This window comes from Prionailurus viverrinus, chromosome F2, assembly GCF_022837055.1.
Source record: "Prionailurus viverrinus isolate Anna chromosome F2, UM_Priviv_1.0, whole genome shotgun sequence".
NCBI classification, from domain to species: Eukaryota; Metazoa; Chordata; class Mammalia; order Carnivora; family Felidae; genus Prionailurus; species Prionailurus viverrinus.
The window spans coordinates 64,570,353-64,584,323 of record NC_062578.1 but is presented as its reverse complement, the minus strand read 5'-3'; the positions used below and the strand labels follow the sequence as shown (position 1 = coordinate 64,584,323).

The following is a 13,971-nucleotide window of genomic DNA, read 5'->3' as shown; positions in this document are numbered from 1 at the left end:
TGAAGAGTTCATTATTCATTCTCTCTCTCTCTCTCTCTCTCTCTCTCTCTCTCTCTCTTAAATATAATTTATTGTCAATTTCGCTAACATACAGTGTATACAGTATGTGCTTGGTTTTGGGGGTGTATTCCCGTGAGTCATCACTTGTATACGACACCCAGTGCTCATCCCAATAAGTGCCCTCCTCGATGCCCATCACCCATTTTCTCCTCTCCCCTCCGTGCCTCCCCATCAACCCTCAGTTTGTTCTTTGTATTTAAAAGTCTCTTATGGTTTGCCTCCCTCTCTTTAATTTCCTTTCTATCTACAGTTGACACGCTGGAGTTTGGCCCCTTTTCCTGGTATAGTGGAAAGTTTATAGACTTTATAGTCATGTGGGTTCCTATTCTGGACACTCACCTGGCCAGCTACCACTTTAGCACACAGAACCATGGATTCCTTGTTGGTAAAGTGGAGCTTGTGATACGCTTTCCAGGGCATCGTGGAGACCCAGGGAGATAGTGAGTGCATCAGTGCAACCAGTCACAGAACAGGCATCGGTTTTCCTCCCTCCACATTACTGCTAGCAGCTGGCTGTGGGAGGTCATGAGACCAGGGAGAACATGTGTCCGGGTCTCTGGAAATCCAGCTGGATTTCCTAAAAGTCAAAAATTGGCTCTTTTGCTGCTCATTCTCCTATATCACCTCGGTCTTTGCTTACAGTCAGTATCCCTCAGTGATATCTTTTGGAGAGATGGGACCTTGCCTAACCTTTCAAAAAAAAATATTTTTTAATGTTTATTTACTTTTGAGACAGAGCATGAATGGGGGAGGGTCAGACAGAGAGGGAGACACAGAATCCGAAGCAGGCTCCAGGCTCTGAGCTGTCAGCACAGAGCCTGACACGGGGCTCGAACTCGTGGACCGTGAGATCATGACCTGAGATGAAGTCGGACACTTAACCGACTGAGCCACCCAGGCACCCCTTTGCCTAACCTTTCAGCACCGTGTTCAGAGGAAAGTTTAGGAGGTAGAAAGGAGGCAGTTGTGAGCTCTTCTTGGCTGAGGGGCAGCATGCTGGTTTCTGAGCAGCCCTTCTGACCTGACAGTCCGGAGCTTACTAGTGACTTTTCCCCTCACTTCTTTCCTAGTCAGCCCGTTGACTGCTGGGCTCCGGTGACTAGTGGATGGAAGTAATCAAGTGCACCAGAACCATTTAAGGGATCTGAACAGTTGTTTTTCTTTCTTTCTTTCTTTCTTTCTTTCTTTCTTTCTTTTCTTTTTTTTTTTTTTTTGGCTTGCATTGTGGCATATGCTGGGAGATGCTAATTACAGCAATTAAGCAAGAATGTAATATTGCTTAGCAACCCAGTTACCTAATATGTAATTTTACTAATTTGGCTGAATCTGTGTGCTGTAACTGTTTTTGTTTTAATTAAGGATATTAATAATAATGTTTTTGTGTGGGACATTTTATGCAGCATTTTCTAACACCTATATCCAGAATTAAATTAGTGCATAAGCATCCTTTGTGAGACAGGTTTTTTTGTTTTTGTTTTTGTTTTTCTCAAAACCAGGCATGCCAAGGGATGTGAGGATCCAGAAACTGTGTGCAGCCTAGTACCTCAGTAGAGACACCTTTTGCTTGACCTTCTTTGAACATGAAGGAATTTCTACCACCAGCTTCCCCCAAATATTGAACAAAATATTTGACCTGCAAGTGGGTTTATCCCACAGCCACATGGAGCCTTGTGGGGTCCACCTTGGGTGCCACTTTGGGCAGTGAAGTCATTTAAAAACATTTCACCCTTAGGGCGCCTGGGTGGCGCAGTCAGTTGAGTGTCCAACTTCGGCTTAGCTCATGATCTCACAGTTTGTGGGTTGTGGGTTTGAGCCCCGCATCAGGCTCATATGCTGTCAGCTCAGCGCCTGCTTTGGATCCTCTGTCCCTCTCTCTCTCTGCCCCTTCTCTGCTCATTCTCTCTCTCTTTCAAAAATAAGTAGACATTATAAAAATAAAAACATTTCACCCTTTCTTTTTCTGGGTTAGGGACCCATTTATATATAAATCTTTAAATTTATGTACACTGGATCCATGCTAGCCATGAATGTGAAATCTTACTGACTTACTTCGTTGATAAAATGGTACCTTCCACTCTCAGACCAGAAAAGGTTAATTCTGACTCCCTAAACAAGTCACTGCTGAAAACACCAGTTGCTAGAGATGGATTTGAAGGAAGAAACAGGAGATGGATGTTAGGCTAATCCCACAGAGAATCTCATCCCAATTACCTTTCAAGATCACTTTTTGCCAGGATTGAGTTAATCTGGAAATGAGCATTTAGCAGATGTAAACCCAAGTTCTTTGGATCTAGCATGAGCTACGGTTTAATGATGGGAGACTGAGGGTGGGAGAGAAATCACAGTATCTCATAACAGTCATTAATCACAAACTTCTTAGAAAATAATCCTCCTTGTATTCTAGCTATTCATTCAACAAATATTTGCTGAGTGCTTGCCACGTGCCTGGAATTGTTCTAGGTTGTACACATACAGTTGGGAACAATCAGATAAAAAGTCCCGCCCTGATTGACCTAATGAGAATAGTGGCTATTCCTACATATTCTGTTCCAGGCGCTGTTCCACACAGCATTCATATAACTCATTTCATCCTTAGCAACAATACAATGAGGTAGGCATATTGCTACCCCCAGTTTGCATTTGAGGCATCTGAGGTGTGGAGAGTGTTTGAGACTTGCTGAGGTCGCACAGTTGGCAAATAGCCCAGTTGGGCTATCTGACTCTCTCCTCTGTCCCCTCATCTCTGTGGCTTCACTCTCCAGGCCCACTCGGTTTATATGGGCCTTTCATTTGTTCCCTTATTCATACTTCCAGATAATAGGAAATGTCACATCTTGCTGGAGTTGGTGGAGTTTGCTTCCAACCATGGGCATGTGTATTTGACTTCCGTAACCAGAGAACAAAGCATGTCCTTGGGTTTCTCACACAGTTTCAGATAAAACTTAGAAATTGGGTGTGAATTACAGCTTGAAAGCCTGTCCCAGGGTGCCGGTATTTTTCCCTGACTGGGTAAGAGAGTTATCTTCTCTTGAGAGACAGCATTTCCTTGGTTGCTATAGTTTAGTCCCTGCCACAGATAAGAGACAGATGGTCATATTTTTAAGGATACACAAATAGCTTAAAATGTAAAATAATTGAAATATAAATAATAGCTATTTCAGAGTCCCCCTTGAGACTGCAGATCAGAAAATATCCTTGGGAAGAATCTTGGGAGGCATGCAAAGAGGCTGTTCTGCAAGAATAGGACAAACTCTGGGGCGCCTGGGTGGCTCAATCGGTTAAGTGTCCAACTTCAGCTCAAGTTGTGATCTCATGGTTAATAGGTTTGAGCCCCGCGTCAAGCTCTGTGCTCTCAGCTCAGAGCCTGGAGCCTGCTTTGGATTCTGGGTCTCCTCTCTCTGTCCCGCTTCCCCACTTGTGCTCTTTCTCTCAAAAATAAATCTAAAAACTTAAAGAAAAAAATAGAATAGGACAAACTCCAAACTTTAGCAGACACATTCTATTCCTTAAGCCCTACCTTTCTAAATGTGCACGTGATGACTTTTAAAAATCTTAATGTCCAGCTGACATTTACTTGCTACTTAGTGTCCAGAATCTGGCTATGGTAATGTGTTCCTAAGCGTGGTCTGCAAGTGAAGAGCCCATTAGGGGGCCTTTTCACTGCTGCACATTTCATAGCATTTCAGAATAGGTCAGGCATGTGTGTGTGTGTGCTTTCCTTTGCAAAATTGAACTCACATTTTTTAAACATTTTGGAAAACTTGTATTCATGCAGTTGTTCAGCCAACAGGTAGTGAATCCCACGTGTCAGGTAGAATGCCAGGCACCACAGAATCAAGGAGAGATGCTCCTACCCTGAAGAGCATCTGAATCTAGCAAGGGAGAGGAGATGGTAATCGTAAATGCTGTGTAGGGACCCGGAAGAGGGGCACCTACCTTAAGGAGACCATACTACGTTTGGTCTGGAGCTCCAGAAGATTGCTGTGCTGTCCACAGCAAGTTTGTTTCCTCCCACATATTTTTACCCTGGACCTGTCAACTTCAACACATGAGCAACAAACCCCACAGAGTGGTGTCCAAGGACCCCTGCTGGCTGCCATGGAGGCTGTCTCAGTCTTCCTGGAAGACCTCCTACCTCACCCTGCATCCCTGGAAGCAAATCGTCTGCTCCAAATGTGGCTCTTCCTGGATGGGCCAAGGTTCAGGGATGGCTTTGATCTGACTATAGACTCTCAAGGCGAGAAGTGTCTCTACTGTCCCCAGGAAGTCCCTGTCCAGCCTATGCTTGAGCACTTCCACAGACATCGTGGACACTTATGCCTGCCCCTCCCTCCCTCCATTCCTCACACAATGTCTTCTCTTTGCCAGACAGGATGTATCCAAACGATGTTCTTTCTGAAGCAGTTTTGGGTACTCTGCTGTTTTGATCATTGTCTTCAGCATTAGGAGTCTTGCGTGGAACTGTATTTCGGTATCACTGCTTTCCTTTGTAATTCTGTTTACTTTATGATTTATACACATTGTTCAGAATAACGGTCCACAGGGCTTGGTGCCTAGGACTGAATGCCGCGTTTTAGGCATGGTCTGACCAGCATAGGGCCACACAGGGCCAGCACCTGCTCTCATTCTGTTAATTGAGTTTAAATTCACGTTAGTGCTGTTGGTAGCTCTGAGTCAACTAATTTCCAGTGGTGCTTCTACATCAAGTCTCTCCCATTCTAATTTTGTCGTTGTCATTGTTTGTTTTGGGCTCGAACTACAGTGCTTAGCAGTCTTCCGTCTTGATTCTATATTTCATCTTCTTACCAGTTTTGGATCATCTGCTGACTTGAGGTGCATGCCCTCTTCATACAAGTCACTGATAAAAATGTTTAACAGGACAGGACTAAGGCCATAGCTCTGCCTCCATTCCTAATTAAATTGACTCGTGATGTCTATGACCCCTTAACAAAGTACTCTTCCAGCTGATAAGCTTTGTACCCAAAACTTATTCCTTTTAAGTCCAAATGAATATTTTTTTTTATTTATTTATTTTTTTTTTTAACGTTTTATTTATTTTTGAGACAGAGAGAGACAGAGCATGAACGGGGGAGGGGCAGAGAGAGAGGGAGACACAGAATCGGAAGCAGGCTCCAGGCTCTGAGCCATCAGCCCAGAGCCCGGCGCGGGGCTCGAACTCACAGACCGCGAGATCGTGACCTGGCTGAAGTCGGACGCCTAACCGACTGCACCACCCAGGCGCCCCAAGTCCAAATGAATATTAAAGGAAACAGTCAGTACATTTTTTTTTCTGAATACTTACTTCATCTATTACTTTTCTAATAATCTGGTTTCTGGGTAAAACAGTTGGTGTAAGGAAGACATATAGGCCCTCATGGACTCCTATTTCCTATTTTCCAAAGTCAAAAAAAGAAGGAAAGAAAGAAAGAAAGAAAGATTGCTTTTAAAAATCCATTACTGGGGTGCCTGGGTGGCTTTGTCAGCTGAATGCCTGACTCTTGATCTCATGGATTGTGAGATAGAGCCCCGCATCAGGCTGTGTGCTGAGAGCACAGAGTCTGCTTGGGATTCTCTCTCTGCCCCTCTCTCTTCCCCTCCCCCATTCACTCGCTCTAATTCTCTCAAAATAAAGAAACATTTTTTTTAAAAATCCATTACTGAATTTTGCCTCGGAACAGGGCCAAAGAATCTATTTTATTCCATGTTTTGAAAACCAAGATATAATTTTCACTTTTCCAGTTCACTTTTTTAGAATAGTCTGACTTGTTCTCCCTGATTTCCCAAAGGTCCCCGCAGAGTTTCAATTATGAAGCATCTAAGCCCTTCCGGTAGGTTGGTGTGTAATCTTCCCAGGAAGGACTTGACTTCATTTGAAGCATCAGGGTGCTCTCTTCCAAATGCCACTCCCTTCTTGGCTTCCACTGCCCCTTTCTTAGGCTCACATCTCAAAAACGTTATTTTCATAAAGCAGCAAAGCAAGAATTCACAAGTTATATTTTCTTTCAGCCACTCATCAATAACACTGTTTGCCTGGAGATACAGAGCTGCCTAGTCCTTGTCTTTGTACACCATAGACATCTAAAAATAGCCCCTCGTGTTGTATTTGCCATTGTTAGGAAACCTTCCCTCATAAGGACCCTCGATTGCCCATCTAAAGGTTTCTTTTGAATAGTGGTTTGACTCCCAGGGAAAACATCCTGTCCTTTGCAGTGGACGTGGCCCTTGTGGGTCCTGGTGTTACTTAATTTAGAGCCTAGGTATAAGGGGGGCACCTGGGTGGCTCAGTCGGTTAAGCATCTGACTCTTAATCTCAGCTCAGGTCATGGTCTCATTGTTCATAGGATCAAGCCCCACGTCGGACTCCATGCTGACAGCACAGAGCCTGCTTGGGATTCTCTCTGTCACCCTCTCTCTCTGACCCCCTCAAAGTAAATAAATAAACTTAAAAAAAAGAACCCAAGTATTGGATTCCTAAGATCTTAAGGACCTTATACAATATTGCTTTAACTTCTGTTGATCTGAGGTACCTGTGAGCCCTCTGAGATGCTCAGTGAACAATCAGTACATTATCCAGTAGTGTATATCCAATATTATTTTATTGGTTGGAGCTGGAAATATACAAATTCACCTCAAGAGAATGATTTCACACAACATTTATAAATGTAATCGTTCCACTATTTTTCTCTATCTCTTCCTTGTAGCTGCCACTCCTATCACTGTGGCAGCCCACATAATAAAAAAGAGGTAAGAGAAAGGATCTTGGTCCTACCCTGTCCAGTGGCCTTGTCTCATTTTTGCAATGCCATGATTTGTAAACTAACCAACTCTTTTTGGACCTCTCAAGATGGCATAGTGGCGCATGTCCACATCTCTACATGTTGTCATCCACTTATTACTGTTGGCCACAAAAAGCAATTCGTTGGGGATGATATTAAGAACAAGGAAATCTATTATTTCTGATATCTTGGTAGGGATGAAATGACAATTATGTTGATAAATGTAGGGTTTCTTTGTTCTTGTGCCAGAATCCACTGCTGCCTTTCCTATGATGGAACAGCTTTCTCTTGAGGTTCCAGTTCACCCTCTGAAGGAAGATCTTCTTAATAATCAGATTGCCCCAATGAAGAGGAATAATTCTCCATCCATCCACTTGACTCTGGCTCATCTCTTCTACTTGTCATCTGCCAGAGGCTGGTTCTGACTTTCTTTTATATTCCAGGAGTGAGCCTCTAAGAACTGGGGCAGAACCTGAAGTGAACTTCATCTCCTCCAACCTTGGGCCACATCTGTTGTACTCACACCATGCCTAGTCTTGGGTCTGCATAGAGTAGGTGCATTTATGAGTTGGCTATGGCTGCCATAACAAAATACTACAAAGCAGGTGACATAAGCAACAGAAATTTATTTTCTCATGGTTTTGAAGGATAAAAGTCCAAGATCAATGTGCCATCAGGGTTGGTTTCTGGTGAGGGTTTTCTTCCTGGCTTATAGACAGCTGCCTTCTTGCTCTGTCCACACTTGGTCCTTGCTCTTTGTGTGTGTGTGTGTGTGTGTGTGTGTGTGTGTAGGGAGGGAGATCTCTGGCATCTCTTTTCCTGTAAGGGCAGCATCCTATTGGTTAAGGGCCCATACTTACGCCCTTACTTAACCTTATATAGTCTATATTTCCAAATACAGCCACATGGGCAAGGGCTTTCAACATAGGAATTTTAGGGGGACACAGTTCAGTCCGTAACAGGGAAGTATTCCATAAATGTTTGTAGGATGTATCAGTTGGCGAATGGCGATATCTTGATTGATTAATTGAATGAATGAACTTCGTGACTTTTTTGGTGATCATTTGGAAGTAGAGAAGAGACCTGAACAGAGCAGGAAGCTCCTCTAAGGCCCCTTGGAGCACCCTGAATCAAAAAAGATTCTGTAACTTCAACTGGCAGGTCTCAGGGTCTCTTCTGTCTCATTTGCCAGAGGCCAGTTGGTTTGTATAAGGGATTAATGAGACCACAGGTGTAGGTTCCATCCCACGCAGCTCAGTTAACTCCATGTTGAGAAAGGCTCTTCCATGGCAGGTGTTAAGTCTGAAGAGCGAGGCATGGACAGTTTAGAATAACCTAGACATATGGACATGTAGGGCCACAGAGAGGAGCTCATCCGCTGTTCCAACACTGAATTGACACTAATGTTATACAAACAACAAACAAAGCATGTTTGTCGCTCTGAGTCAGAATGCATGTATTTTTCAGTGGAATACAAGCTCTGGTCCTAAAAATTAAAGTGAAAGATCTGACTTCATTCCAGCCTCATAGCCTTCTAAAGTGAATCTTTAAATTGTAAAGTATCTGTTGCTAAGCGGAGATTTCAAGATAAAAAAAAAAATACCAAAAAAAATGAAATCACCCATAAAATGACTCAGCATTTTAATGGATTCGTTTCCAGGTTTTTCTCTTACATGGTTGAATTGTGTATCTAGAGACTTTCGGTAGATACATACACATTTCCCCATATTTGCCATCCGTGTTTATAAAATAACTTTCAAGGTCTGTGTAATACTTTACGCAGAGGAGTACATGTACCTATATGCATCGTGTGGATACTGGGATGTAGTTCGCTTGATTTAAAAATTTTTTTTATGTTTATTCACTGAAAGACAGAGCACAAGCAGGGGTGGGGCAGAGAGAGAGGGGGACACAGAATCTGAAGCAGGCTCCAGGCTCTGAACTGTCAGTCCAGAACCCGACACGGGGTTCGAACTCAGGAACTGCGAGATCGTGACCTGAGCCGAAGTCGGATGCTCAACCGACTGAGCCACCCACGCGCCCCAATTCGCTTGTTTTTAATCTGGAAGATGTTTTTGTTACCAGTATGCGGAAAAGAAATTTGCTTTATCTGATTGTTTACCTACAGCTTGGCACATTTCATTAACCAATATTGGTGTACTCAAACGAATACATTATTCAGCATGTCTGCTATTTTTCAGAGAGCAAATCAACTTGTTCTTTAATATAGATATTAGATAATTCACACTTGATCAGTGGAAAAATCAATTTCTTCTCTTCCCTTTTCTTTTCAGTGAATGAAATTTGGCGAGGAGACGAATAACAAATATAGAAGTGGTGCTCCCTCTTAACTCACTGGGTTTCCCCATCAAGGACACCCTGTGCATAGTGTTCGTCCGCTAGATACAGGCCTTTCTCATACCTTGTTAGAGTCAGTTAGTAATTTCATTCCCTATACCCAGACCTACCAAGTGCAAATTTTCCAACAAATTAAATTTCCAGTTATTATTGGCTTCGATTTTATAGTCTCTCTGGAGAAAAATTAATATTGGTAGGAAATTCATAAAAAAGTGACATTCTCCGTGAGGGTGGTACACCCTCCCTTCACTTGTGCCTCAGTGTTACATTTGCACTGGCCCTGATTGTGACAGCGCTGATGCCCCCTCGGTGGACATTTAGGGTATAACAAATGAGAACATGTCCGGCTAGGGAAGGCGTAAGGGAACTAACGTTTACTGAATGCTTCTGATGATCACTAAATACTGAATTAAGTGCTTTTTTTTGTACTTTATTATAAAGAATCCCAAGCATGGGAGGCAGGAGTTGTATTTTTAAAATAAGGAAACCGAGAGGTGCCTGGCTGGCTCAGTTGGTAGACCGTGTGACTCTTGATCTCTCAAGGTTGTGAGTTCAAGTCCCACATTGAGCGTGGAGCCTACTAAAAGAAAAATTCATCTTGCTTATATTAAAATAAGGGAAATGAGTGTAGGGGCACTAAGGGATAGGGTAAGGGTATGGAAATCATACTGAGTACAAACCGTATGCTGGGTCTGTGCTAGATGTGGACAGATTAGAATATTATTATTTTATGGATTTCACAGATTATTTCAGTTGATCTTTAAAACACTACCTTATGAAGTAGGGATTCCTAGAACATTTGACACATGGCAGAATAGGGGTCTCATGAGGGCTTTTATGCCCCCCAAACCTTGTTATCTCTCTTCAGTTTACAGTGCAGCTGGCCAGCTGTAAAAAAAATGCCAATTTTTTTTAAGTTTTATTTATTTAAGGAATCTCTACATACCATGTGGAGCTCGAACTCAGGATCCGAGATCTGGCTGAGCCAGCCAGATGCCCCCAACCTGTACAGATTGTTAAGAGTTTTAAAAAAGAAAAGCTAGATGTATTTCCTCAAGTAACTAAAACTTAAACACCATCAAGTATAAAAAACATATTTACGCAACTAAGAAAACAATATAAATCCTTGTTTTTTGTAAGTACCTTTCTTTTTTTTTTAGTTTGACATTTTTTTAATGTTTATCTTATTTATTCTTTTGAAGAGAAAGAGAAAGTGTGTGTGTGCATGTGCACGCAAGCATGTGTGCACAGGCATGTGCGAGAACAGGAGAGTGGCAGAGGGAGAAGGGTGTGAGAATCTTAAGTACTCTCACAATCGTGAGATCATGATCTGAGCCAAAACCAGGAATCAGACGCTTAACCAACTGAGCCACCCAGGCACCCTGACAGTTTGACTTTTGAACAAAAGGATACATTTTTTAAAAATAGGATGGAATAAATTCAAAAATCCATATTTGTACCTTATCTTAATGAATTTTTACCTGGCTCTCAATCCCTTTATAACCCATGTTAGGCTTTTGAGAAATGCTTTCTTTTTTCTTTAGCCTCACCAAGATTTTGAAACCCATGTCAACAGACAGTTCCCTTCACACTGTCCCAGATTCTTCTCTCAATGAGATTCATGGAACTTCTCTTTTATTATTACTTTCTATTAAGGTATAATTGACAAATAAAGCCTAATGTGCACAATGTATATATGGTGAGATGATTACCACAATCACGTTAATTAATACATCTATATCCTCAATATAGTTACTTTGGTGTGTGTATGGAGGGAATAGCCTAAGGTCTATTCTCTTAGTAAATTTCAAGTATACAATACAGTATTATTAAGTATAGTGATCATGGTGTACATTAGATCCTCAGGGGTTATTCATCTTATGACTAAAAGTTTGTACCCTTTGACCAACATCTCCCTGTTTCTCCCACCTTGTAGCCCTGGAAACCATCGTTCTACTCTGTTTCTATGAGTTTGACTTTTTTTCAGATTCCACATATGAATGATACCACCATTTGTCTTTTTCTGCCTGGCTTATTTTACTTAGCCATAGTGCTCTCCATATTCACCCATGCTCTTGCAAATGGCAGGGTTTCCTTCTTTCTTAAGGCTGAGTAATATTCCAGTGTGTGTGTGTGTGTGTGTGTGTGTGTGTGTACCACATTTTTAAAATCCATTTATCCATCGATGGACATTTAGGTTGTTTTTATATCTTAACTATTGTGAATATGCTGTAACAAACTTGGGGTTGCAGATACCTCTCTGAGATACTGAGTGCACTTTCTTCAGACATATTCCCAGAATTGAATTGCTGGATCTTATGGTAGTTCTAATTTCAGTTTTTTTGCAGAACCTCCATACTATTTTCCATGGGCTGCACCAATTTGCATTCCCACCAACAGTGCGCAGGGGGTCCCTTTCCTCCACATTCTTCCCAGCCTTCATTATCTCTTGGAATCTTCTCTATCTTCAAAGAATTTTACGATCAAAAAGCTTGTCAACAAACCTTTTTCTTCAAGGTGGCGTTGCAAACCACCCCCGCCACCAATTCCAGCTTTGTGAGTAAAAGAAAGCTTTTCAGAGTTGTACAAGAAGCTTGTTGCTAGAAATCCAACAGGGTACTGTGTTTGATTTCACCGGTAATTTTGCTCTGCAGTATCTAAGCTTACAAGAGGAGATGAGCTTTTGGGTTTCTTTGTGCAATTTTTAATCTAGGGGTAACAAGCCCCTTGCCTAAAAAAGTCAGTCTCCCATCTCCCGTCCACTGAGTGAATAGACACCTGGAATTTCTCTGGCAAATGGTAGTGTTTCTTTCTGTACCAAAAGATAAGACTGAAAATGCAAATATCCTGGGGAGAAGTCACATTTACTAAATTATACTCGTGCTATCCTGCAAATGATTGATACGGGCGTCTCTTCCCAAAGAAGGTTGAGATATCAGACATCGAGGAGCAGGAGAGATCCAGGGGTTTAAAGGGGAGGCGGGAGAAGGAGGAGCCAGTGCCTGCTCAGGGGGTAGGGCTCAGAGACTGTGATTCCTCACGGTTTCCGTCTGGCCTTTCAGAAAATATTTACGATGGGAGTCACATTTTATGCTTTAAAGTGTGCGCTTTTCTGTTTCCGATTCTGTGTCTCCCTCTCTCTCTGCCCCTCCCCCGTTCATGCTCTGTCTCTCTCTGTCCCAGAAATAAATAAAAACGTTGAAAAAAAAAAATTAAAAATAAATAAATAAATAAATAAAGTGTGCGCTTTAAAGTCAGTGTGCAAACTGTGGCAAAAAGCACTCTTGGAAATCCCTTAAATCTTCCAGTAAGTGCCATTCTTTCCATTTCCCAGGAAGCCCAGCATCGTCAGTTATTCCTAGGCGTTACCACTGCTGCTTCTTTAGTGGAGTCCCGTGGTGGTTTGCTTGTGTTTGGAGGCTGTGTGCTTAAAAAACACATTCGGTACACCCAGATGAGCCAAACTACAAGACAGGCAGGGGGACGGAGGCTAAGCCAGGAAACAGTGTTGTGCTCGCACCGGGACATACTCATGCCCAAGAATGGAATGGGGAGGACTATACACACTATTTAAGTTGTTCTCGCTCTCACTTTCTCAATTCTCTTGTTGGCCCAGTGGGTATCGTGGAACTTGTCTCGTGGGAGTTAAAGGCATACGATTCAACTCCTGTGCACATTCAGCCGGATACGGCTCCCCGGGCACTTTCTAAATCTCACCGTAGCCCTGGAGAGGGACTGGCAAAGCAGAAGGCAGAAAACCACGGGGGACACTGGGGTTAAGCTGGACCCTTTGGTCCTAGGTCAGAAAAACGAGAGCAAATCAATGTGGAAGCTTTGATCAGATGACAAGTCAGGTGAACACAGTGGTTTACAGTTTGATGGAGATTTGTCTCTCTTTCTCGACAGGCTGGTCCATTCAGGTCCGGGCAAAGGATCGCCCCAGGCTGGTGTGGATCTGTCCTTTGCTACGCGAACAGGCACCAGGCAGGGGATCGAGACACATGTCTTCAGGGCCGAGACCGGCAGGGACCTCTCCCATTGGACGCGGAGCATCGTACAGGGATGTCACAACTCGGCAGAACTCGTCACCGAGATCACCACAGGTGAGCACTGCTGGCTGACACAGGACTGGCACGCCCTCTCCTCTGCCCTGGCCTCAAAGTAGTTTCCACTATTGGCCTTTTTGGCTGTGGAGAATTCCAGAAGTACACTTAAATTCTTCCAAATTAAGGCACTGTATGCCCTACTGAAAAGCAAGCCTTTCTCCTTCATTCAAGAAAAGTTGGTAACTTGGAGAGTCAGATGTCATTTTCCTACCTGTGTAACCCTGGGTTGCTTCCTGGAGGCATGTACTTTGGAGGCCCAAACTAGTAGGGTTCTTGTTATCAACAACAGAGACTGACTGAGTAGCTTATCACGGAATACAATTCTTGCACATTAGTGTTGGTAGCTCACAGAGTTGTTTACAAAACTGGGGAACCAGTTGGTGAAAAAGAGCGGGAAACAGACGTGTCTAGCTGGGGTGAAACAGCAAAGGGGAAACCACCAGTGACCCCTGCCCCTGGTATGGATGGAGAAGCCGAGGCTGGATGGAAGGAATACACAGTGAGTGCAGCCATGTTCCTGCAGAGCTCTACGACAGGGCCGGTTAGTGGGGAAACTGGGATTTGTATAAAGAAGGAAGAACCTTCTATACTGTACTATTTATTGAGTGCTCACAACGTGCCAGGCATCTCATCTACTGCCTCTCAGTGTTTTTCTTTTTCTTTTTTTTTTA

The 13,971-nt window shown here is 43.0% G+C and overlaps 1 protein-coding gene across 1 annotated transcript in view; it reads left to right on the top strand.

Moving 5' to 3' along the window:
• The window catches only part of SNTB1 (syntrophin beta 1), a 240,147-nt gene that overhangs the window by 217,159 nt on the left and 9,017 nt on the right, over positions 1 to 13,971 (top strand). The window contains exon 5 of the mRNA XM_047842225.1: positions 13,101 to 13,297. Within this exon, the coding sequence (XP_047698181.1) occupies positions 13,101 to 13,297 (197 nt within the window). The remainder of the gene's footprint in view (positions 1 to 13,100; positions 13,298 to 13,971) is intronic.